At 34.2% G+C, this 26,380-nt stretch overlaps 1 protein-coding gene across 1 annotated transcript in view; it reads right to left on the bottom strand.

Annotated features, from left to right (window-relative positions):
- Nucleotides 1–26,380, bottom strand: part of Smp_151810 (putative voltage-gated potassium channel) — a gene marked incomplete at both ends in the record, with an annotated part of 89,711 nt that overhangs the window by 16,439 nt on the left and 46,892 nt on the right. The window contains 4 exons of the mRNA XM_018797410.1: nt 1,679–1,931; nt 4,493–4,692; nt 14,185–14,388; nt 20,388–20,589. Of these exons, the coding sequence (XP_018652454.1) occupies nt 1,679–1,931; nt 4,493–4,692; nt 14,185–14,388; nt 20,388–20,589 (859 nt within the window). The remainder of the gene's footprint in view (nt 1–1,678; nt 1,932–4,492; nt 4,693–14,184; nt 14,389–20,387; nt 20,590–26,380) is intronic.

Below are 26,380 nucleotides of genomic sequence, written 5' to 3'. Positions count from 1 at the left end.
TCACAATTCATTTCCGTTTTCCTTTTTTTTCTCTTCAACTTGGTCTTCTTAGCCTTCTAGTGTCAGGGTTTGCACTTCTGATTGGTGTTATATACTACTTATGACTGTCCACTTAAGTTGCTTACACCAATAATATATAATATGATATTTCTGATAACTAGGACATAGTGATGTTTTGTTTTTGTTTCTAGTAAGATAAAAATTGACAAAAGCACCTGAATATTTTACTGATTGTCATTTGACATCATTAAATCATTGACAGTGGTTACAAAGTGGTGTAGAACAGTTAAAAAGGAAGTTAAATTTCTCTAATTCATTATTGAAGAACGGGAGTTCTTTAAAATCAGTTATGTTTCTGGTCAGATGGTTGTATTTGTCTAGGTAATCCTAAACTAAATAGAAGTACGTTGTCAGTACCATGTGAATTGTAGTGATGACGGAAATGTTTCTGTTAATGGAATTTTATGATGTCATACATCACTGGAAGTATGGATATTGTATCATAAGTTTAGATTATTTTCCTAAACGGTTGGTGTCGTCATGCTAGGAAATGTGAATAGTTTACTTAGAAAAATACATTTGGAATTGTTGAATCTGGATATCAGATTGATACATTAACTGTGATTTATGATTTGGCAGTACTTCTTTTTGAAGCATGTTAACGTTTATTTTTGTCATCCTTGAATCACATGATCATCCAGTATAAACTGTAGAATCACCCGAAGCTTGACGTTGACCAATGAGCTTTCAATACGTTTACAGTCTAGCCAGAAAAACACTAGGAGGGAAGTAGATATTGAGTTCTGTATAAATCTATATAGAGTTAATAGGTTACTCGTCTATTTTCTTAGCTCCCTGAGATAGCATTAAATTGTGGTGGTCTATATTCGATATTATCCTTAAACTTCGTATATTGTTCGTCCTGATAATCGTTACTCGATAACGTCCTAACGGTGTATAAATCAGAAGGCGAATACGAAGGGTTGATTGCGTTTATTATTCGACCACACACAGATATCCAAATTTACAGGGTACGTTAAGCAGGCATGAAAGAGTAGTGCCGTAAAGCAGGCGAGTGAGCGTAAGAGTCGAATGAGAGAGAGATCAATTGACCGAGTACGCGAGTGCAGTACAGTGCAGTGAATAGGATTAAGATGTACATATATATACAAATGGAAATGCATGAATCATCGGATCAATTAAGCGATTAATAATAAGGCTAGCAGAATGAATACATGCATAGGCAGTAAGCAGTGCTCAAGCATACATAATAAAGGTACAATAGTATAGATAGGTTGTTGTTGTACGAATGACTCGGTCCGTTAAATAAGTTAACCAAAGGGCTTAGCCAAATTAGATGTAAACAAACTCAATTGTATGTGAGCTGCTATAAAATGTCAAGCCTCTACTGTTATGTGAATATATATATATATATATATATATATATATGCTCTGAAGAAGTGGCCAACAATAAGTTACGAAACGTCAATAATTCTAATTTCTGTTAATCAGAATATTACATATATAATCATTTTGTTATAAGCATTCTCTTCAATGCTCAGTTCATTTGAGTTATCAAGTTTTACCATGGTATTGATACTAAAAATTATTATAAACGTTTCTCTTCGAAAAATGTACGTTTACATTCTTTATCAAGATTCTTTTTTGAAAAACTTACCCAACAATCCGACAACTGTACCTTCTTCACCAAGTATTTCTAAAGAACCACTGCAGACAAAATAGATAAATCGTAATGCATCGCCTTGATTCACAAGATATTCACCAGGTGTAGCAAAACGTGTAGTTATTAATTGAGCTAAACACTTACGACAACCAGGACTGGCACTTTTGAATAAACTAAGTGATAGTATTTCACGATTCAAATGTAAAGCAATATCACCGCGTAAATTTTCAGGGAATGATTGTAAAATCTAGATTGGTCAAATAAAAACAATAGATCATGAGAAAAATGATGACTTATGGTTACTCATTGAAAATAATGGCATATTTGTCATATCCCAATGAGTAGAAAATTAAATTTCTATATTTTCACGACTTATTGTATGCTGCTTCTGAAGCGAGTAGTTGTTTTAAGAGACATTTTATTCACTGAATGATCACCGTCGGGTTGTCACTCGAAATCTTCGTAAACTAGGCAGTTGTTTGTTTTTCGTTATTGACTCCTCAGCAGTATGAGTCCACAGCTTAACATGTGAACAAACGCAAGGCCTTCAAGTGTCACAGAAAATATTAGAATAGGGCAACTACTCACCATAGTCTGGTTTTCACTGGTAGTACATTTAAAACGAACTAGTTGTAAAAATTACTTCAAACAATATGAAAATATCTACAATACTATCTCTACAAATAATATGTGTATAATCAAGAATGACAATTTTTCAGATGACTTTCTCTAATTTCTATTAAGAAACCATTTTCTATTAAGTTTAATGTAGACGAGATTTAACTAGCCATTCACTTAATAAAGTGAATGCGGTTTCTGACCAACTGACATTGTATAGAGATCTCACAAAATGGAATCGGCTGAAGTTAGACATCAACACTGTTGGATGCCGTGGTGTAGAGGTTAAGCGCTAGCGCACGAAACTTATAGGTCCTGGGTTCGAATCTCCTGAGGTGGGATCGTGGATGCTCACTGACGAGGAATCCTACAATAGGACGAAACGGCCGTCGAGTGCTTCCAGGTTTTCCATGGTGGTCTAGTTTCAATCGATTCATGATCTCAACTGTTGAAATTACTATAATATTCACAAAACCCCTTTTGATATGAATCTAAATTACCCTGAATGTATTATAATTACTAAGAGGCTTGAATTATCTTGATTTTGTCCAGTTTAAAATCTTCAATGTTCAATGCTGAAGCAATCCATACCAGAGCTAAACATAAATGATTAGGGATATTCCAAATTTAATAAAAATTAACTGGAAGTTAAACGTCTGTAAACGAAACCTCTACGCATATAATTGTAATAATTTCAAAATGTAAAATAAAAGATATTTGAGATCAGAAGGGGTTTTGTGGAGATTTCAGTATTTTTAATGGCTGAAATCGTGAGTCAATTGAAGCTAGACAACCATAGAAAACCTGGAAGCATTGGACGACCGTTTCGTCCTATTATGGGACTCCTCAGCAGTGCACATACACAATGCCGCACCCGCGAGATTCGAACCCGTGACCTACCAAACTCGTGTCAGAGCACTTAACCGATAGACCACTGATCCGGCATCCAACGTTGTTAATGTCTAACTTCAACCAATCCACGATGTTTGAGCAACCGTTCATCAATTTTCTTCAGTGAGTCACTATCTCTACAACAGACGTGGTTGAACTCCACTGGTCACTGCTTCCCACTAGAACCCAGGAAATACCTCATGGAGCCAGTCACTAGTGAGTATATGAATATAGATCAGAAGGGGTTTTTGTGGAGATTTCAATATTTTCATGGTTGAAATCATGAGTCAATTGAAGCTAGACTACTTCTGAGGAGTCCCATAATGGGACGAAACGGTCGTCCAGTGCTTCCAGGTTTTTCATGGTGGTCTAGCTTCAAATGACTCATGATCTCAACTATGAAAATAGAAGGTATTTGACCTTAGCAGTTGAATAAAAGTTAATTGGCTTGATTATTCGTTTGGTTTGTTACTCTATAGCTTCAGCTTGTTTTTTGTCTTAAATTTTTGGTATGATCAATGATGATAAGTTGATTTATTGAAATATGAAATACAATAAAATGACGATACACCATTTCAATTTCCCTTTCCTTATATATTTCTGAGCTTAGTTCTAAGATACGAAAGTATTTAATCAATGAATGCGATGAATATTAGATCACATCTTTTATGAGTATTATCGTTTTGGATAAACTAACATAACTGGCGGCCTGCTTGAACATCTGGGATACCTGTACCTATCATCTAGATATTTCAACAAGTTATCTAACTCTCTTTGTTTTAATACATCATTATGACTGTTAATCACACAACCTATTTAGGTGCGTTTCTGAATAGTGTACAACCTTTTGCTGTAAAGGTTACAAAAGGCCTGATCAGAGTTATCGTAGTTGCTGGCACGCGATACACGGCTAAAAAAATGTACATTCTTCAGATGTCGATTAACTAGACTGTTTACTTTTAGCTGGCGATTATTCAATATTTATCGTCCGGATCGACGAAGAAGTAACAAATGGAAACTTATTGAAAAACTTTATGCTGAGAATTCTATGTTGTACCAAGAATGTCATATTCAATAAAGCCACTACTACTACTACTACTACTACTACTACTACTACTACTACTACTACTGCTACTACTACTACTACTACTAGTGATAATAATAATAATGAACAAATGTTTTACATTCATTGGATTAAATATCATAAATCTGGTTAAATCATCAAATCTGATTGAAATAAGTATTACTATTCACCATATATATGGTTCTATATAGGGTTATTGTTTTGATCAAACTTACAGCCTCTTTATCTATACCACGATTAATTGCCCACATAGCTTGAAAAAATTCAAGCATACGTTGTTTCAATGGTTTTGGTATATGATGAGCACGTGTAAAATCTTTTAAATCTTGATTTTTTGTTTGATATGCTGAACGTCTTGAATACATACGTTGAATAAGTGTTGTTACATTACCAAATACTGCTGCATGCATAAGAGCTGATGAAAAGTAATTGGAAAAGAAAACAAAACAAAATTGTGAGAAATCTAGTTAAAAATAAATTTTGTGAAGAGTAGTTCAATGAATAGTAGTTACTTACTTACTTATGCCTGTTAACCCTCCTGAAGGAGCATAGGCCAACCACAACCATTCACCATACAACTCTTTCCTGAACAATACTTTTTAGTTATTTTCCAGCTGCTATTCATTCTTTTCATGTCTAATTTCAATTATCGACGTAGTGTGTGTTCTTTGACCTTCCACTTTCCGTTCCCCTTCAGGATTCCAAGTTAGCAATTGCTTCATGATAAAATTTGACGATTTCCTAAATGTATGTCCTATCCACTTCCAACATCTTTTACTAATTTCGTCTTCATTTGGGAGTTGGTTTGTTCTCGCCAACAGTAGGTTGTTTTTGATGGTATCCAATTGTTGGAAATTGAGTATTTTGTGTAGACAATTGTTTATAAATACTTGTACTTTATTGATGATGGTTGGAGCTCTTCTAGGGTTACTCCCGGTTGCAAGCCCAGGAAATGGAAGAGTGTTGTACATGTGAACAGAAACCCCATCACACAAAAAACAACCTTGCTAAAAAAACCCTAACCAGAATAAATGAATAGTAGTTGCTCTACATTGTAAAAAAGGATTGAAGTTGAAATTGCACCATTAGACGTCAACTTATTTAATTCTAATGTTTAAGTGTTCAATACGAAACCCAAAAATCCAAGGTTCGACCCTAGTAGGTTATTGGGTACACTATACTGGAAAATTCCATATTACAACTAAATGTCCATAAAGTGCTCCCCTATTTCCTATGGTATCTCGAAAACTTTACTTCAATCTTTATAAATAATATTCATTATGAAAGGAATATGAGATAAAGGAATCCATGAAGTTGATTGAATTGTATCTATGTCAATCAATAATATGATACACTTTTCAAATTGTCATATCCCAATAACAATAGTGAATGGTAACTATGGGATCCAGTTATGGACCCATATATGCATAATATGGGTCCATAAATGGATCCCATAGTTACCATTCACTATGGTTATTGGGATATGACACGAATTACTTAGAATAATGTAGTATATAGCAAAGTAATTCATTGATCTATGAATTGAGTATATGTGATGACATTATTTTGCACAACACTGATATCCATGCAGTTACCAAATTTTATTGGTTCCCTACTTGTATGAACAAAATATTCATAACAGTTCAGTAAATTTATAACTATAGAGGTTTATGGAGATTGTTTTCAATTTCATACGTGATTATGAGATGGTGGAGAGCAAAGTAGGAGAAAAATAGTACATCTAATGATAACGGACGCACATTACAGGATCCACAAATACTAACATGTCATAAAGGATCAAAAGATGAAGCTACAACGGACACTCACATCAGAACACTTCGAAATCTTGACAACAGCCATCGAAATATCATGCAAACGATACAGAGAAAAAAATAAGAAACATCCTTAAAAAGAAAATAATCAAAATCTTAAAATCAACTATAGAAGAAAACACAAATAACTGAGTGGTCAACCTATCAAAACAAACATAAAAAAAACAGTTACTCCAAAAGGGATTAAACTACAATACAAGCGATGCCTCAAAACTAAAATTCTTCGCAGCACTAGAGTCATATATGATTATCTTTGTTACATAATCAATGAACATCAAGAAGCACTAGGTAACCGTTTCCTTCTAATCTTAAACTATGAATCAGTATCCATCCACTACCTCGCTTCCAAGGGATCAAATCCACAGTCTCTTAGTAAATATTCTTATTTAGAACACAAACTCCGTTTTTATCGATACTAACTATTGACACTGAAGAGATAGAGAAATGATTTTTAGATTTACTTAGTATCCATCAATAGAATTCGATCACTTTTTTAAAGGATTAAATAATCATGGGATTGGTTACCACTTATTGATCAATCAATTGTATCATTCATAAGATTTAATATTTTTTTCCCTATAATTTTTATTATTCGTTTGAGATTATCCGTATTAATTTTACTGAAAATTCTGGTATCAGGTGAACTGGGAAGTATAAGGTTTATCTATTACATGCGTATAGCCACACACCATAAATATACAAATGGATTATTAAGTGAAAAGTTTAGTATGAAATTACTAATCAACCTTGGGGGCGCTGGACTGCCGTTTTGTCCCAGTAAGGAACTCCTCAGCAATGTGCACCCACGATCCCACACTCTGGATTCGGATCCAGGACTTTTGGTCTTCCGCACGAACGCTTAACCTCTGGACCATTGGGATAGCATGCAATGGCGTTAATATTTAACTCCAACTAATGTTATTAGACTGTTTTTATGGTTTGTTGTAATCGCTGGAGTAATTGCTACAAGTCTCTAGAATTGAACATTACTGAAATTTTCATGAGTTAAATAAGAAAACAAAAATCGATTCAAAAGAAGATTCCGGATTAAACCGTCTGAGTTAGGAGAGAAGCTACTATCTCGATGGACCAATAAGAACTCAGAGTTGAGTCAGGACTGCTCGTAGTGGTTTATGTATCATTGGTCTGATCATATCAGTCGATCTCCTAATTGGCGATCATATCACTTGATAATTAATAGGCCATAAGGATATAACGAATATAACGTTTCTTAATGAAGAACGAAAATAATAATTTATTATTCTCTAAAGTTCCATCTAAAATATCATTTATTAAGTGGTTAAAACTAGTCGACAGGAAACGTTTTCGACTAGCTTCAACATCTCAACTCAGTGATCGACCAATTACAAAAAAATGCTTATTTAGTGTTTAGTCTCATACTCTCTATGAATGGTTTAAGTGAAGTTGTACAATTTCGTTTACCAAGTACTTATGCTTCAAGTAATCTTATTTGATTTTCCTTTTGATACATTTGTGAGCTGGGCAGAAAAACTAAAGAAAACTAAACGAAATCTTAATTATCAGAAAGGGTTTTGTGAAGATTTTAGTAATTTTATAGTTGAAGTCATGAATCAATTGAAGCTAGACCAACATGGAAAACCTAGAAGCATCGGACGATCATTTCGTCCTAGTGTAGGTCTCCTCAGTAGTGCGCAACCACGATCCCGCCTTGCGAGATTAGAACCCAGGACCTATCAGTTTCGCACGCTTAACCTCTAGATCACTGAGTCGCTATCCATTAGGCGTTAATTTCTAACTTCACCCAACCCACTAAATTGAGCAACCGTCCATCATTGTTTTCAGTGAGTTACTATCTTACAAGTGACCTGGTTGAACTAAACTGATCAATGCATCTCACTAGAACTCCTGGAAATACCTCATGAAGCCAGTCACTAATGAGTTTGTGATTATTGTCCACCCTTCGTGTTCTACCAAATTCTAATATTCTGAATTCCTCAGGTCCCTATCAGTTTTCTCTTTCCAAATTTATTTCACTGTATTATACTCCTTCAATAACATCTTCAAACCCTAATCTTTCACATAATGCTTATACTCTTACTACTTCTACCAATATGGGATTTGAATCGACAACTGAATCTCTGTGCTAATGTGGTATGGCAACTGGAACTGATGTACGTACGTACGAAGTTCTACGTTGTGATTGACTTATGATTATTATCAGAAGGAGGAGTCCCACATTAGGACGAAATGGCCGTTCGGTGCTTCCAGGTTTTCCATGATGGTCTAGCTTAAATTGACACACGAATTCAACTATAAAATCTTAATTATTTACTATATAGTGGCGATAATTTCTATTGAACATATATTCTATGATATATATTAGACTATTATCTAATTGTAAAGCGGAAATAGATTGTGATAGATAAAGAACTGTTGAGACTTAGTTTAAATCATTAGAGTGAATGAATCACTATATGTGGAAATAAGAACTGATTAAAAAACATTCGTTTCAACACTACATTCTACACAATTTAAATGCTTCTTGTTGATTTTGATTGACTTCGATAAATAATGATGAAATATACTTCTTGAGTTACCTTATTTAATTTCACAGACTTAATCACGTTGGTTTCATTTGTTGTTTACTTGTATCTTCGCATTCTTATTAAGGACTGCAATTGATCATATGTGCATACTGTACGGACAGCCTCAATATTGCCTGAAGTCACAAGCTTTATAAGCAAAGATGGATAGTGGCTAGTAGTGGAATTCAGGACGCGCGTTTCATCCTATTTGCAAGAGACTGATCAATTGTAGTCTTAATTAACAATAGGAATATACAAGTATACAACAACAAGTGAATGTAAACTTCACCACATTGTACAAGCAAGTGACTATCAGGACTCAATAGATAAGCGGATAAAGTGATGGTGCTTGAAGCGAACGGTACTAGGTTTGAGTTCCAGAGTGAACATCAACTGTGAGATGCAGGTACATCCATTTGACGATTCCCAAATAGGACAACGCGCGCGTTCTGGATTCCACTGCTAGCTACTATCCATCTTTACTTATTCATGAAGTTAATTTTTAATGGAATAAAATAGGTTAAAGACAAGGATAATTCTGTATACATCTATTTTGTACATTCATTAATACAGACAGACGATGAAAACATAATCTAGACTATTCGATGAGTAATAGATGACTAAGTCCTGATGTAAAAATGAATAATACATAAATTACTGATGGTCAATTAGAGTATAAATGACAGTTATACATAAGATAAGCATAATAGAACTAACAAGGTCACAAATGATAAAGTACATATGAAGGTCATAAAGTACCTTTATTCAGTTAGAATAAAACATTTAATGGCAGGACAAAAATAGACTACCTAGAAGTGGGATAACAGCTGACATGTTGAATTTACCCCAAATACTGGAATTGGACAGTAAAATGACGATAAATTAAACATGAAAGCGATCCATTTTTCAGGTTCATTTTATATTTAGTAATAATTACGAATAAAGTCTAGAATTCATAGGTATTGGAAAATATTAGGTCTTATAGATAATAACCGGGTCTGCTGTGAGATAGTAACTCACTGAAAACAATGGTGGGCGGTTGCTCAATTTCGTGAATTGATTGAAGTTAGACATTAACGCCGTTGGATTCCGGCTCACTGGTCTAGTGGTTAAGCGTTCTCGCGTGAGATCGATAGGTCCTGAGTTAGAATCTCGTGTAGGCGGAATCGTGAATGCGCAATACTGAGGAGTCCCACACTGGAACGAAATGACCATTCAGTGTTTCCAAGTTTTCCGTGGTGTTCTAGATTCAATCGACTCATGCATTCAACTATAAAAGTACCGAAATCTCTACAAAAAATCCTTCTGAAAATTTCGATTTTTTTATTATACAGATCCCAGTCAGTTATATTTACACAATAATGGATTATGAAACAGTTCTATTTTGATATAAAGTTTTAATTTTAGATGTTTAAAGATAGTCGGTAGGGTATCCTAGATTTGGATTTCATGTCAGTTAGGACTCGTCACCATAGTGTATCTGTAATCATGAGATAATTGACACTTTCTTTTGTGACTTGAACCCAAGGTATCTAGTTCTATCGTTTGAAACATAACCTATAAGCTGTTTCATATAAGCAGTAAACTGTGAGATATTTCTTTTGATGTAAATGATCCACTATATGAATTAATGTATAGATAATTGTAAAGGAAATTTTTTATTATTTATTTATTTGAACACATAAATATTGGTACTATGGAAGCACCAGATACATATGCGCCAAACAAATCTCATTTGATTTGTGTTAGTGCTGTGATACTGCTTAGGTTCTCAAACTGAAGCAGGTGGTTTCCTTAGGGGGCCACACCCGGAGCCTTTGACCTTAAGATCTGATCCATAAGGCAATGGAGTATCGTGAGGAGATGTAGTCCTATGGTAGCCAGTGACCGACAACTGGTTCATACGCCATTTGTTCCCTCAGGATACTGGAGCCCATGTACACCATCGGTTTGGAATCAGGATTTTCCATCTCCCCTAGGTGGACTCGCCGTGTCCACCAACCCGGTTAAAGCACCAGACATTCGCTTTTCGTCCTCTCAGTTTGGTAAATAACAGTAATGCGACGAGAAGGCAGTGAGTAGGACTTTCCTGGCAGATGCTATATACGTATAGCCATATGAGAGCATTTCGAGACGGAGAGCGGACTCTCCTCACTCTTAGCCGTATCAGGGCTTTAGGGAAAGTAGATTCATTTGAATTACTTATTATCATATACATGAATACTTATATCGAATAAAATCAAATCATTGTAAATTTAGAGTCGATTTCATTTCGACTGAAATTAATCAAAATTGAATAAGAATAAAATGATCAAATCATTGGACTGGAAACTTAAAGTTTGCTTCTTTTCTTTTTTTTTATTCTTTACGCTTATTGAGATGAATATATGTTCTGACTGTAGTTATTCGATACTGTCTCTACTTTTTTTGGAACAATAATCCTTTTGCCCAGAATTACTGATATGAAGAATGATTGAATAGATATTGAAGTGAGTGATAAATTAATGAAATGAGAGGAAAATTTCATGGATTGTTTCCAAACTATGATTTATGAAGATGGATAGTGGCTAGAGACTGACCATTTGCAGTCCTAACACATCGATGGGAAGATTCAAACAAACAATACTAAATGAATTTAAACTTCACCCCATCGCACAAGTAAGTGGTTATCAGGACTCAGTATCTGAAAGGATAACGTGATGGCGTTTGAAGAGTAAAGTACTGGGTTTGAGTCCCATGGTGAACGCCAACTCTGAGATGCAGGTGTATCCATCTGACGAGTATCAAATAGGACGAAACTCGCGTCCTGGATTCTACTGCTAGCCACTATACATCTTTGCTTACAATGCTTGTGGATTTAGGCTATATCGATGCAATACGCACAGTATGAACATATGCCAATTAGAGACTGACCAGTTGCAGTCCTAAACATCAATGGGAATATTCAAACAAACAATACTAAGTGAATTTATGATTTGTGAAGTTAGTAGACTTAAGTGAGCTATAAATATCGACAACGACAACAATAGTCGGTTTATAAGACTGTAGACGTTTATCAATTGAGGTTATTACGTAGAGTTTTGTCAGTATCTACCTACTGCCTAGCCCAAAGCATAAAGTCATCTGACACAGTAGAAGGTTGATAACAGCACGGACTATGAAGATGGAGATATTATATGATATGATAAACGAATAATGGTCTAAGCCATGTTGATAAGTGCAGATTTTTTGTCAGAATCTCCTTCACATTCTTAATAACTAGTTGAAAACGATGCATTGGACATAGGATAGAATGGTTCCTAGCAAAGGAGTTACATTTAGAATTTATCTACTTCTGAAATTTGGATAAAATATGATTACTGAATTTTTACACGTGTAGATTTGAGGACATTACGGAACCTTTTTCGGCGCTATAGTGTACCGGAGAATTTCGTCAACATCACCAGGGATTCTTACGACGGACTACATTGCAAAGTCGTGCACGTAGGACAGCTGACAGACCCATTCCAAATGAGGACTGGAGTAAGAGAAGACTGACTACTCTCACTCTCTTTTCTTCTGGTGGTCGACTGGATTAAGAAGACTTTCAAATCTTAGGAGAAGCACGGAATACAGTGGACAACTTGCATGCAGCTAGACAATTTGGATTTCACAGTAAACTAGCTCTTTTATCCCATATACCCCAACAAAGGCAGATCATGACAAACAGCGTAGCAGAAAACCTCTGAAGCAGTAGACCTCAATATATACAAGGGAAAATTCAAGATCCTCAAATACAACAATGAGGACATCAACATAATCACATTTGATAGAGAAAGTCAAGAAAAGGTGAAAACATTCATGTACGTGGACAGCATAAACTAAGAACAAGGAGGATTTGATGCACTTGTAAAGGCAAGGATTAGCAAAACAAGGGCACATATGTAACCTAAAACAAATGTCTGCAAGGCAATATCAAAGTCACAATCTTCAACACGATTGTCCAGACAGTTCTACTATATGGAGCTGAAACGTGGAGAACTACCACAACCATCATCAAAAATGTACAAGTATGTTTGAACAATTGTCTACACAAGTTACTCAATGTCCGTTGACTAAATACCATCAAAAACAACCTAGTGTGGGAGAGAACAAATCAACTTTTATCTAACAAGGATATTAGGAAAAGACGTTGGAAGTGGATAGGACATGTATTGAGGAAATCATCATACTGTATCATGAGGTAAGTGTTAACTTGAAATATTGAAGGGATACGTAAAAGAAAAAGATTAAAGAACACACAGTACCTCGATAATTGAAAGTAGACACGAAAAGAATGAATAGCTGCTGGAAATAACTAGAATGTATTGTTGAAGACAGAGTATTCGACCTATGCTCTACTAGGAGTAAGTAAGTAAGTAAACGTTTTACGTTTCAATTTCACTTACTCTTTATAAACTATATTTATCGTACAATTGAAATTAACTCCATCTGGGAAGCATCATTGATATACAAGGAGGATCGGGTGCAGATGTAAAGGCGAGGATTGGTTAAGCAAGCGCCGTACTCCTACAGTTGAAGAACATATGGAACTCAAAAACACTCTCAACTAACTTCAAACTGAGAATCTTCAATAGGAACGTCGAAACAGTCCTACTATACGGAGCTGAAACGTGGAGAACCACTACATCCATCTTCAAGAAAGTACAAGTATTTATAAACAGTTTTTTGCGCAAAATACTCAACAATCACTAGCTGGATAACATCAACAACAGCGTTTCATGGGAGAGGACAAATCAGCAGGTTCCAGCTGAAGAGGAAATTAAGAAAAGACGTTGGAAGTGGATCGGACATGCGTTAAGGAAATCAACAAACTACACCATGAGGCAAGCCCTAACTTGTAATGGTGAAGGGAAGAGGAAAAGCGGAAGGCCAAAGAACACATTACTTTGGGAAATAGAAACCGATATGAAAAGGATGAATGATAACTGGAAAGAACTGGAAAAAATTGTCCAGGACATGATTGGATGGGAAATACTAATGTGCGACCTATACTCCTCCACGAGGGGTAACAGGCTTAGATTAGGTTAGGTTAAGATTTACTTAACATTTTCTTGATTTTCTCACTGAAATTTTGTGTAAATGAAAAAAAGATATTTATACTATAATAATATGCTCTTTACAGTTTAATATTAATTTGGTATGTTTAGTTTTGAATGGCCTAATACAATTACTAAGGACAACCACAATTAATATAAAAATCGATCATCATTATTATCTTTTAGATGTATTTTACACAAATCAATGTTCGAATTTTTCTTCTGGTTACCGTTTTTTTAGCGAGTTGGTTTTATATAGGATGAGGTCTCTAACCCCATGCTCAACCCTCCTTCTTTATCTGGGCTTGGGACCGACAGTAGTCCCCGGAGGAGCTGGTTGGCGGTCTATGCTCCATTGAGAGTAACAGGCGTAAGTAAGTAAGTAAGTAAGTACTTTAAGTAAGTAATGTACTGAAAATAATTTCCTTACCTCCAATAAGCATAGTTATAACAGCAAATATTTTCTCATTTATTGTATTCGGTGATACATTACCAAATCCAACGCTAGTTAAACTAGTTGTTGTAAAATATAAACTAGAAACATATAATGCACGTCTAGTTAAACCATTTGTTTTATTCACTGTTAAATAGGAACGATTCAATTGCATTCGTTCACCCAATTCATATAACCAACCTATTTAATAAATAAATAAGTAAATAAAGTGTAGTGGTTGGATATACTCAATCATTTGAATATTTAATAATCATTATAAAGTATGCATATTTCCTATACAAAATCCAGCATATAAACATAATACCTCCACAAAATTCCCTTCTAATAATGATTATATGCTCACTCCAAGAGGTATTTCCTGGAGTTCTAGAGAGAAGCAGTGATCAGTGGAGTTCAACCAGGTCTGTTGTGAAATATTAACTGATTGAAGATATTGGTGAATGGTTACTCAATTTCATGGATTGGTTGAATCTAGACATTAACACCGTTGGATGCCGGCTAAGTGATCTGAAGGTTAAGCATTTGCGCGCGAAACTGATAGGTCGTTGGTTAAAATCTCGCGTAGGCGGGATCATGGATGCGCACTTCTGATGAGTCCCACACTCGGACGAAACGGCCGTCCAGTGCTTTCACGTTTTCCATGGTGGTCTAGCTTCATGATTTCAACTATATAAAAAAGATAATTGTTTCAATTTAGTCTTTTTTGAGTTTGACAAATGCTTGCCTAGTTAATTATTATCTTTAAAGTTCATTTTATGGCAGATAACTCTAATTTTTAAAAAAAATGGGTAAGTTTGCTATCGCTCTTCCACATTGAACATTATTTATAGTTGTAGTTTGAAAACTTCTATTGCTTTTGATTCAGTGAACATACTCCTGAAAATCATATTTTTCCTTAATTTCAAATTCATCATCCAACTGACGAGTCCCAAATAGGACAAAAAGTGCGTCCTGGATTCCACTACTAGCCGATATCCATCTTTGCTTCTAGTGCTGTTGATTCAGTCAACATTGAAGTTCAAATAAAATTGACATCATGAGATGATGGATAATCGCTAAATTCATTTTTATATTGGTTGTTAGAATCTTCCCACTGATGTTTAGGACTGTATTTGATCAGTTCCTAATGGCTATGTGCATCCTGTGCTGATTGCCTCGATAAATTGAATGAAGTGCGAATAACACATAAGATTTGCTTTCCTACAATCGTCTGTGACATGTAATCACATATTGAGAATGAGTAACTATGTAACTTTGTTAATCCGTTATATCTGTTAATTATAGATGTTTGATTAAATTACATAGTAAATATGTGTTCGCATAGTACGTATTCATTATTCAATTTTAAGTACTACTCAGTTTAGAGATAGATAGCGGCAAGAACCCAGAACGTTAGTTTCATCCTGCATCCTGGAGTTGATGTTCATTCCGAAACTTCGAGTGTCACCGCGTTATCTACTCAGTTACTGAATCAAGACAATATCTAGGCAATCCGTACAGCATGCAGAAATGGCACTAAGAGACTGATCAATTGCATTCTTTAACATCAAAAAGAAAATTCAAATAAACAATACAAAAATAAATAACTACTCAGTTCAGTTTATCCAAATCAGTTGGACGTCAAATAAATCATATAAAAAGTAATGTACTCGTAAATCATTTTGATTTATTTTTTTAGGGGATCAAGAAAATCTATATCTCTATTCTCTGAGTCCTCCCTACGCTGCTATGTTGATACAGAGTGACCTAAATAATGTCAATAAGCTTTTATTACAGACTGAATAAGAATGTGGTCATCCTGTTAACGGGACTAAATGTTGTATAGTAAAATCTAAGTGATATCCACCCAACGTTGTTCGATGGGTGATCAACAGAGTTTGATCAAGAATGAATTCTAGTTAAAAATCCAACTCGTTACTACCTAATTATCAACCAACATGAATATATCAGTCTTGAATAAGTTCAGTCACGACCTAGATAGTCAAGTGACAATATGTATCGCCATGATATGAGATTGAATCTAATCGGAAGCTTCAATTTTTTTAAGACTGTATATACATTTTGTTGACAAGTGACAGCTGACAGAAACCTTTTGTCCAGAGATACCTTCCATTTGACTCTAATCACATAAACTTTTTATTTAAAGTAAACTGTTGAATCAACTAACCAGAACTCATTGTCACAACACATCTAACAATCACTAAATATCTGAATATATTTTGGGTAGTATAGGGGGAATCTAATCGTATTATAGGTTTGTATACAGAAGGACACCATGAAATAGGAATATTTAGCAAGATATGCTAAATTTTGTAGGTTATATTGGACACAGAGTGATCTCAATATAAAAATCATTGGGAAATATGGAGAACTGGATAGATGTTTCTTTTCTAGTATGAAGCTCTTCATCAGCTCACATCCACAACCCCACCAGCGATTGAATCCCGGATCTTTAGTAGACCCAATGGGTTAATGTCAGTATACAATGTAGAGCAATCATCTTCCGTCGGACTATTGGACTCCCATCCAGTATTTTTATCGTAAAGCGTTCACTACAGGATATGAATGTCCTGAACTCAATGATTGATAGAGTTGTAGGACCCCACTTGTTCGCGGGACATAGATTGGATTAAAGCATGTTTCATGCATGATGGTGTTGCTGCACGCTGATTGGCTAATTCTTACCCAATCAGCTCTAGTCGTTGCTTGGAGAAGACTCTAGAAGCTTCTCATGTAAAATCTAAAAAATATACTGACGTATTTCTTATTGCGCTTCTTACTTCCATCTATCCTTTTTATTTGGAATATAATTTCTTCCCTGTTCAACCGTGTTCTGATTTGGGGACTTGTCGAGTGTATTAATGTCCAAGAATACTAAGCATTAGGAATAGCTGGGTCGTAATAAGAAATATAAATAACAGTTATAACAGTTATAATACCACTGCTGAGAAATCTGATACAATGACGATACAATTGTCTATTACTCCATGCTTTTCAACAGTATACCAAATGAGATTCATATATGAGGAATATAACCTGTAAATTAAAATCAGTCTCTACAAAACCCTTTCAGTTGAAATTTGCCAAAGTGTTGACCAGTTATATTGGTTTACTATAGGTGTATAAATAAATAACATTGTGAATTGGATTAGAAGGTGGACAACTAATAAAGACCAAGGGACATTAAATAGCTGCTTATCCATACTATAATATTTTCTGTTATTTCATTTCCATTAACCTATGACTTTTGTCGGCGGCCTATGCTCCATTGGGAGTAACAGGCGTAAATAGGTAAGTAAGTAACGACTTTTGTGAGACCTTTTTCCATGCCAAATGTAAACACCAAATTTTTTTCGTATGTACCAAATGATAATGAATGGATAATTCATCCACAAGTAGTTTATTTACTTCAAGCAACATATCAGTATATTCGTGGATGGCTAAGGTATTCCTGTCAAATACAAGTTTATATCGGTATTGAGAAATATGGGTATCATTACCAAGTTTTGATTGGATAATTTCGAATAAATTGAGCATTGGGTAGATTATCAGAAGAGGTTTTGTGGAGATTTTAGTTATTTTATAGAGTTGAGATCATGAGTCAATTGAAGCTAGACCACCATGGAATCGGTTGGAGTTAGACATTACCACCGTTGGATACCGGATTAGTAGTTTATCGGTTAAGTGCTTTGAGCAAGACTGTTAGGTCCTGGGTTCGAATCTCGCGAGTGCGGGATTGTGGATACGCACTACTGAGGCGTCCCATAGTAGGACGAAACGGCCGTCCAGTGCTTTCAGGTTTTCCATGGTAGTCTAGCTTCAATTGACTCATGATCTCAATTCTATAACATTGGGTAGATTGTTATGAATAAAATAAACGATATATTTGTAGATATCTCAATCAGTAGAAAAATTAGATTTTCTGATGTTTCGTGACTCAGTGTAAGCCACTTCTTCAGTGAATAAATAACCAAATCAAAATTAATCCAAGTTTAAATAGTACAACGGAACAAAACAAGAATAATTAGGTGATCAATCAAAAAGCATACACACATACAAATTGACATACATGTCACTTATGAATCACCTTGACCGAAATGACATGATATTGATTTATTCAGATCTGTTTTTTGACTGATCTCACTTAATATTCCTGTTTTGCTCCTTTGTACTATTAAAAACTTGGATTAATTTTAATTTGGTTATTTATTTACTCTGAAGAAGTGGCTTACACTGAGTTACGAAACATCAGAAAAATCTAATTTTTCTACTGATTGATATTGAGAAATGAATTATTTTATAGGGGTAATTTCATTTTACTCAATGTATTGTGAAGGGTTTGAAAATTATGTGTACCACGATTATTGAACATATAAGTACGAGAATAGTAGTATGAATAGATAAAAGAATTCTACGACTTGTTTTTCCACAAGTTTTTTTCGCTTTCCTTAAAAATTTTGTCTATAAGGCACATAATGAACTTCTTTTTTTTTGTTCTTAGAAATTGTTAAATTCCTTTTGAGAATTAACAAAATATAAGTATTTAATTATTGTTTGTTTTTTATAGTGAACTGTTTTCTTTTTCACAAAACAAGTAGAGTGAAAAAATGAATAGACTTGCTTCTATTGTTTCAATCAAAATTTATGGCAACTCAATAAATGAACTTACTTACTTACATAAGCCTTTCACTCCCGATGGAGCATAGGCCGTCGACCAGCATTCTCCAATTTATTCTGACCTTGGCCTTTCTTTCTAGTTCTATCCAACTTTTGTTCATTCTTCTCATGTCTGCCTCCATTTCTCAGTGTAAGGTATTCTTTGGTCTTCCTCTTTTTTCCTTTGGCCTTCAGAATTCCATGAGATAGCTTGTCCTGTGACGCAGTTAGGTGATTTCCCCAATATGTTCCCTATCCACTTTCAGAATTTTTCCTGATTTCTTCCTCTGCTGGATGGAATCTGGTTTGTTCTCTCCCACAGTAGGTTGTTATTAATAGTGTCTGGTCAATAGATCCGAAGTATTTTGTGTAGACAAATGTTAATAAACACCTGTATCTTCTGAATGATGGCTTCCGCAGTTCTCCAAGTTTCCACCCCATACAGTAGAACTGTTTTGACATTTGTATTGAAAATTCTGATCTTGGTGTTGGATGACAATCGTTTTGAGTTTCAGATATTCTTCAGTTGTAAATATACTGCTCTTGCTTTGCCAATCCGCGCCTTCATAACTGCACCAGATCCACCATATTCATCGATGATGCTCCCCATGTATGTAAACGTTTTCAAATCCTCCAAAGTTTCTCCTTCAAGTGTGATTCGATTGGTGCATGTTGTAATTTATTTGAGAATCTTGATTTTTCCCTTTGTTTAAATTGAGACCTACTGCTGCTGAGGCTGCTGCTACACTAGTCGTCTTCTTCTGCATTTGTTGTTGTGTGTGTGATAGAAGAGCCAGATCATCTTCGAAGTCTAGATCGTCCAACTACATCCTAGCTGTCCACTGTATCCCATACTTCCCTCCAAATGCTGACGTCTTCATGATCCAGTCGATCACCAGGAGAAAGAGAAAGGCTGAGAGTAAGCAACCTTGCCTGACACCGGTCTTTACTTCGAACGAGTCGGTGAGTTGTCCTCCATGAACGATTTTGCAGTTTAATCCATCATAGGAATTCCGTATGATATTGACTATCTTCTCAGGTACTCCGTGATGTCGAAGAATAGAATAGTTGAGTTCTAACGATATTCATTGATATTTCTTTTAATAGAACAAAGCCGGTGTAGTATGACGTGAAGATTAACCAATGTTGAAAATCTCCAGATCACAAGTAAATACTAATTTATTGATCATCAGTCTCAATTATTCTCTGTTTAATTTCAATCTGTCATTAAAAACTGTTTATCATATCATTTTAATGTATTATGATTTGTATAAATAAATATATATGTTGAAACCGTGAGTCAATTGAAGCTAGACCACCAAATAAAACCTGGGAGCACTGGACGGCTGTTTCATGGATGCACACTACTGAGGAGTCCTACAATAGAACGAAACGGCTGTCCACTGCTTCCAGGTTTTCCTTGATGGTCTAGCTTCAATGGACTCATGGTTTCAACTATGAAAAAAAAACTGAAATCTCCACAAAACCCCTTCTGATAAATATGCATATATGAATTAACTTACTATATTCTCTTGTAATTTTTGATTTAAATTCTTCTTTACCAATACAATACCATCCACATGCAAACCAATGAGCAACAAGAAAGAACATACACATTAATAAACCCAATATTACTGTACTATATTGTGAATATCGTTCAATTTTTTGAAATAATCTTGCTAATCGTAATAAACGTGCCAATTTTAATAAATGGATCCAATTACCCTAAATAAAGAAGGGGAAAAAATTGAAACAATCATCTAAATGATCCGATCATAACATAAACAAAATATAAAACATATTGAACTTGACTGATCCATCTATGGTTAGCAGAGAACAACATTGTACAATTTATTTATTATTATTTAATTAAACACATAAATATTGGTACAAGGAAGCACCAGATACATATGTGCCACACAAATCTCATTTGATGTGTGGGGGCTCTGATACCGCCTGGGTGCCAAAACTGAAGCAGATGACTTTCTTAGGGGACCACATACGGAGTCTTTGACCTAAAGGTCTGATCCACAAGGCAATGGAGCATCGTGAGAAGATGCAGTCTCATGGTAGCCAGTGACCAACAATTAGTTCATACGACGTTTGTTCCTTCAGTATATTGGAGCCCTTGTGCACCATCGGTTTGGAATCAAGGTTTTCCAACTTTCCTAGGTGGACTTTCCGTGTCCACCAACCCGGTTGTGGCACCGGACATTCGCTTTTCGTTCTCTCAATTTCGTAAAGAACACTCCCGCCACGCGAATGCAATGAGTACATTGTGATAATTTCGTCATTTTACAATATCTCTGTTCCGTAAGTTATGCATCTGCTTACATCTCTGGGATATTCACTTTCCAACGGTTTAATAATAACGAGAAGTGTTTTCTATTTTCATTTTATTCTAATTCTGTTATATCCCGTGGAGAATTAAGAATGGTAACTTTTGAGGACTAGTTATGAACCAATGGGATATGTATATTTCCTATTGTATAATTGTTAAGTAACTAAACTATTCATATTTGTGTCCCTCTTATTATAAGCTTTATTTTGACCTATAGATTATTATTATACGATTTACCATTCTTGAGTTATCTCCAGTATATTAATTACTGTTCCCCCTATTCATAGCCACATTTGTCCAAATCTTGTACAAATGTTATTTTCTATTTTATTGGTACGATGTGGTCAGTCTGTTTGGTATATAAACTCAGTATGTTTGAAATACAATGATTCATACTGCAGAGGCTGTTATTGGTGTTCTGGACTTAACTGGCTGGGCTAGGCAAAAAGCAGGATTGATAAATACTCAAGACTGCTCATACGGCTTTTTGTGTATCATTGGGTGATCAATAATTTCACTGCTCTCCAATTGGCCTGAATCAGCACGTATATATATATATATCAACTGGACAAGAACGCACTCAATCGATATAACATATTCACCTCTTATTTTTTCTAGTTAACGTTTTTTTAGCGAGTTAGGTTTCTACGGTGTGGGGGTTGCTAACCTCATGCCCAACCTTCCTCTTTTACTCGGGCTTGGGACTGGCAGTATTAGTTACCAATTCAATTTTTATCAATGTATTAAGTACTGCAAAATTATTTGAAAAAAACACAACACAATAGTTGGGGGGTAATTTTTTCTCCTTTTTATATAGCTTAACAAAATGAATCTCATGTGAATGGTAATGCTAGAACTCTATACTACTTTATCTAGCATATAAATAGAACAATGGAATTCGAGAATCCCTAACTTCTATGGAGTTTTATAGTTAGATATAAGTAATATTCTATTATATTTTAATTTTTTCTGGAGTTAGAGTGTGCCTTAGGTAAACTATTTTCTAAAGTTCTATTGTATCCAGATATATAGTAATGAATTAAGTCATGGTTACCATCACATTCGCTGATCATTGAGTTGTGCAGTGTTTATTTAGTTCATAGAGTTGATTGAATTCTATCCATCAAGTTGCAATGTGACCATTAGTTTAAGTAACAAAATGTCACGTTCATTATGTTGAGACGTAAGGTGATTGGAAGCAGTTAAGATGAAACATAAGACCTGAATATCATGCTAGTTAATACTCATCAATATGGCATACCCGTAATCCTGAGAAAAATGATGCTTTATGTGGGGAGTTCAAACTAGTGTCACCTAGCTTTATAATGTAGGACGTTACCATTAAGCTATTTGAGCTGCGATTATTATGCTCAGGTATTTGGATCTATTAGTGTTGTTATCATCGTTTAAGTTTCAAATCAGAGTAGAAATAGAAATTCTCGAATTGTAGGAAATGATCAGCTAAGATATTATAAGACTATTGTTATCGGTGATACTAGCAACGGATACCAAAACGTCATGTATATAATTTTGTTAGACAACTATTTAAAACTTTCAAGACAATGTATTCTACATAAGAGTTTCTAGAATAAAAGAAATTGACCAAATAATACATAAGGATTATTGAAGAAATCATATAAGGATGTATTGTTCATTTTGAATGTATAGTGAAAAGAGTAGTTATATTATGTAAATGTAGATCTACTAGATGATGTTGAAAACAGTAAGTACTGTACTCAAATTCAAATGAAATTACTCTGAAAAAGTACGTTTAAGGGTGCCTAAGCAACCACTTGTATTTAATCACTGAAAACTCCACATCATATTAAAACACAATTATATCAACGAAGAATATTCTTTTCAATAATTTCTCATCAGGCTCTACAATATGTAGTGTTAATTTGAATCAGTTTATAAGTGAAATAAAATCGTAAGATAAATGATCAGAATATATGCATAGTTGACATGGGGATGAGATAGATCAATGGGATTATAAATCAGAAATTACGTAATATGTAGAATAATATGAATTAGGTCAGATATAGTAGATAAGGGTGGATGCTGAATAAATTTCTCTAAAAGGTTAGCAAGTGTGATAATAATGACGGGTAAGATAAGTAGATAAGTTTAGGATATAAAAATGAACATTAATCAAATTAACGTCACTATATTATAAAATTGATTATTAACAAGTTGATCCTGACATTATATAGGAATAATATATTTGTAAAATCTCAGCGAATGAATTTTAATTAAATCCAACGTTTCGCCTGGCAATCTGGTCCAAGCTTTTTCAAGGAATTATAATCAAACATTAAAATTATCGAATATAAATAGGTAGTACATGGTTCTCCGACTTCATTATACACTGAATAGGTCATCCAATCAATGTTAACAATAAGTCTAAACTAGGTATGTTTAAGAGATATGTGATGTGTAGTGATGAGTGTCCATATAACATAATTGTATAGAAAAACGTAAGAGGTGAGAGGAGAAAATTACATTCACATTATATATTGTCTCTTATCAGTGAATTTATAAGGAAAAACATACAATTTGTAATATATATGATATGAATCATATCTGTCACAGTATGTATAACATAAAGATAATTAAACAAAATAAAAATAAAATATAAAGGTGAAATTTGAAGATCGTAATTTTTGACTGTATGTATGTGTCATTTTTAATGTTCCAATGAATTCTTTAACAAATTCCGATAAGACAACAGATTAGAATCATTGAGTGTAAATTGTTGTCATTTTAGATGATACGAATTAGATAAAAAACATTAAGGAGTTCAGGTTATTACTTATTAATGATTAGCTGCCATGGCACTGCTAATTGTATTCCATCCCTCCTATTAATATTGTTTGGATTAGCCCATATGTATAAGGCTTCAGCTGTTTGTCTCTCCTTGTAAGAATTAAAAGCTTTTTGAAGGATTCTTGTGCCATCGAAATCAATTGTATGACCTGATTCTATCGAATGTAATGCTATCGCTGATTTGTTCTCCAATTTCCTTACATCATCTGAGGATTTAGGAATATGTTTCAAACATTGTTTGTGTTCCTTCACCCTCACATTCAGTTGTCTTGATGTTTCACCTACATACGTTGCATTACAGTCACTACATTTGATTTCATAGACACAATTTTGTTGTTCTTCTTTATGTATTGGATCTTTAATTCTTACTAATTTTGATTTTGGAGTATTGTTTGTTCGAAAAAATACTCTTATATTTTGATTATTTAAGATTCTTCGAATATCTTCCGAAATTCCTTTCCGATATGGTATCACCACTGTGTTAACTCATTCCTATTTCTGCAATCTTTTTGTATTAACAATGTCGTCTTTTCTTTCATTGTTAATTATTCTTTTAATAAAATCTTTTGGATAATTGTTCATAATTAAGGTAGATGTAATTAAATTTATTTCGGTTTTCATATCATTTGGTTCAGTGACAAGTTTTTGAGCTCTTGTAATCATATTTTTGACTACTGTCACTTTGGTTGAGTGTGGATGTGCCGATTTAAAATCTAGAAATTTTTCTGAATTTGTCGGCTTTCGAAATATACTAATTTTTAAGCTATTATTAACTTTCCTTTCCACTAAACAGTCTAGGAAAGGTAATTTGTTTTCAGGAGATTCCAACTCTTTGGTGAACTTGATTTTTCTATCAAAGTTGTTGATGAGTTTAAACAGTTCATCCAAATGGTTTCGTTTTATAATGACAAAGGTGTCATCTACATATCTTAACCATACTTTTGGTGCCTGAGAACATAATGAGATGGCACTAGTTTCCAATGAATGCATAAAGAGGTTAGCAACAATTGGGGAAACTGGTGATCCCATAGCTACACCTTCAGTCTGTCTGTATAAATTCCCTCGAAAACTGAATATAGTTGAACGTAAACATAGATCTAACGCTTTAATAATATCCGAGGTAATTAAAGGACAGCGTTGTTTAAGATCAATGTCAGAATCTAATAGATTATATATAATATCTAATGTTTTCTTAATTGGAACATTAGTGAATAATGAGCAAACATCAAAACTTGCCATTATTTCATCTTCTTCTATGTGAATATTAGAGATAACATCTTTAAAAACATTAGAATTTTTTATTCCGTGTTTGATTGTGCTTTCATATGGTTTAAGAATCTTAGCTAGGTATCCAGAAAGATTGTAGGTTGGTGAATTGGTATAATCAACAACAGGTCTTATTGGGACATTTGTTTTATGTATTTTTGGTAATCCATAAAATCTGCATGGTTTGTTGCTTTTTGGATATAGAGAAAACCATAGAGATGGTCCTAGTTTCGGTTTTAAAGTCTGTAGCATTTTGGCTGTTTCGGCTTTCAACTTATTCAAAGTTGCTCTACATTTGTTAATCTTCATTTTTTAATAAGGTCCAGATTGGAGATGTTCATTGACTTTTTTCTCATAATCAGAATTATTCATAACAACAGTGGTGTTTCCTTTGTCAGCTCTCATAATAACAATTTTTCTGTCTTTACGTAGCTGTTTTAGAGCATTCATTTCTTCTTTACATAGATTAGGTGTATTTGGTTTTTGTTTCAATAACGCATTTGAGATTTTAAACCTCACTGAATTCGCTTGATCAGTCGGAACATTGTTTAAGGCAGGTTCAATAACCGGAATAATTTCTGAAGCCATAAGTCATGTTTTGCTCAAATTGAAATTGAGGCCTTTTTTAAGCAATGATAGTTCGTGTTGATTTAAATGTTTGTCAGATAGATTCACAATAATTTTGTTTATATCTAGTTCTTTGGAATTGTTTCTAATCGTGTCATTATTGGAATTTGATGGATGTTTAAACATTTGTTCGAATCTCCTTATTTGACGTTTTTTTTGTAATTTGATCATAAAAGTTTTCTTTATGTTTAAAAAATTCAACAACATTTGTTTTTATTTCTGGTGGTATAATTAATGATAAAACTTTATCAATGTTTGCAATACGTGAACGTAGAGATTCCAAATTTTTAGTGGATTTATGAATACGTTCTCTAAGAAATACTCTAGTAGCTGTAATAGCTGCTTTTTGTGATCGTGGTGAATCGTCTGGAGTCTTGGCTCTTAACGTTCTTGGATAAACATGATGGTTTAAACAGCGTAGATTGAAAATTCGGTGGTTATACCAATTGTACATTC

This window comes from Schistosoma mansoni, chromosome 4, assembly GCF_000237925.1.
Source record: "Schistosoma mansoni strain Puerto Rico chromosome 4, complete genome".
Taxonomy (NCBI): Eukaryota; Metazoa; Platyhelminthes; class Trematoda; order Strigeidida; family Schistosomatidae; genus Schistosoma; species Schistosoma mansoni.
Note: the sequence above shows the minus strand (reverse complement) of the source record. Positions and strands in the feature narration are given on the sequence as shown.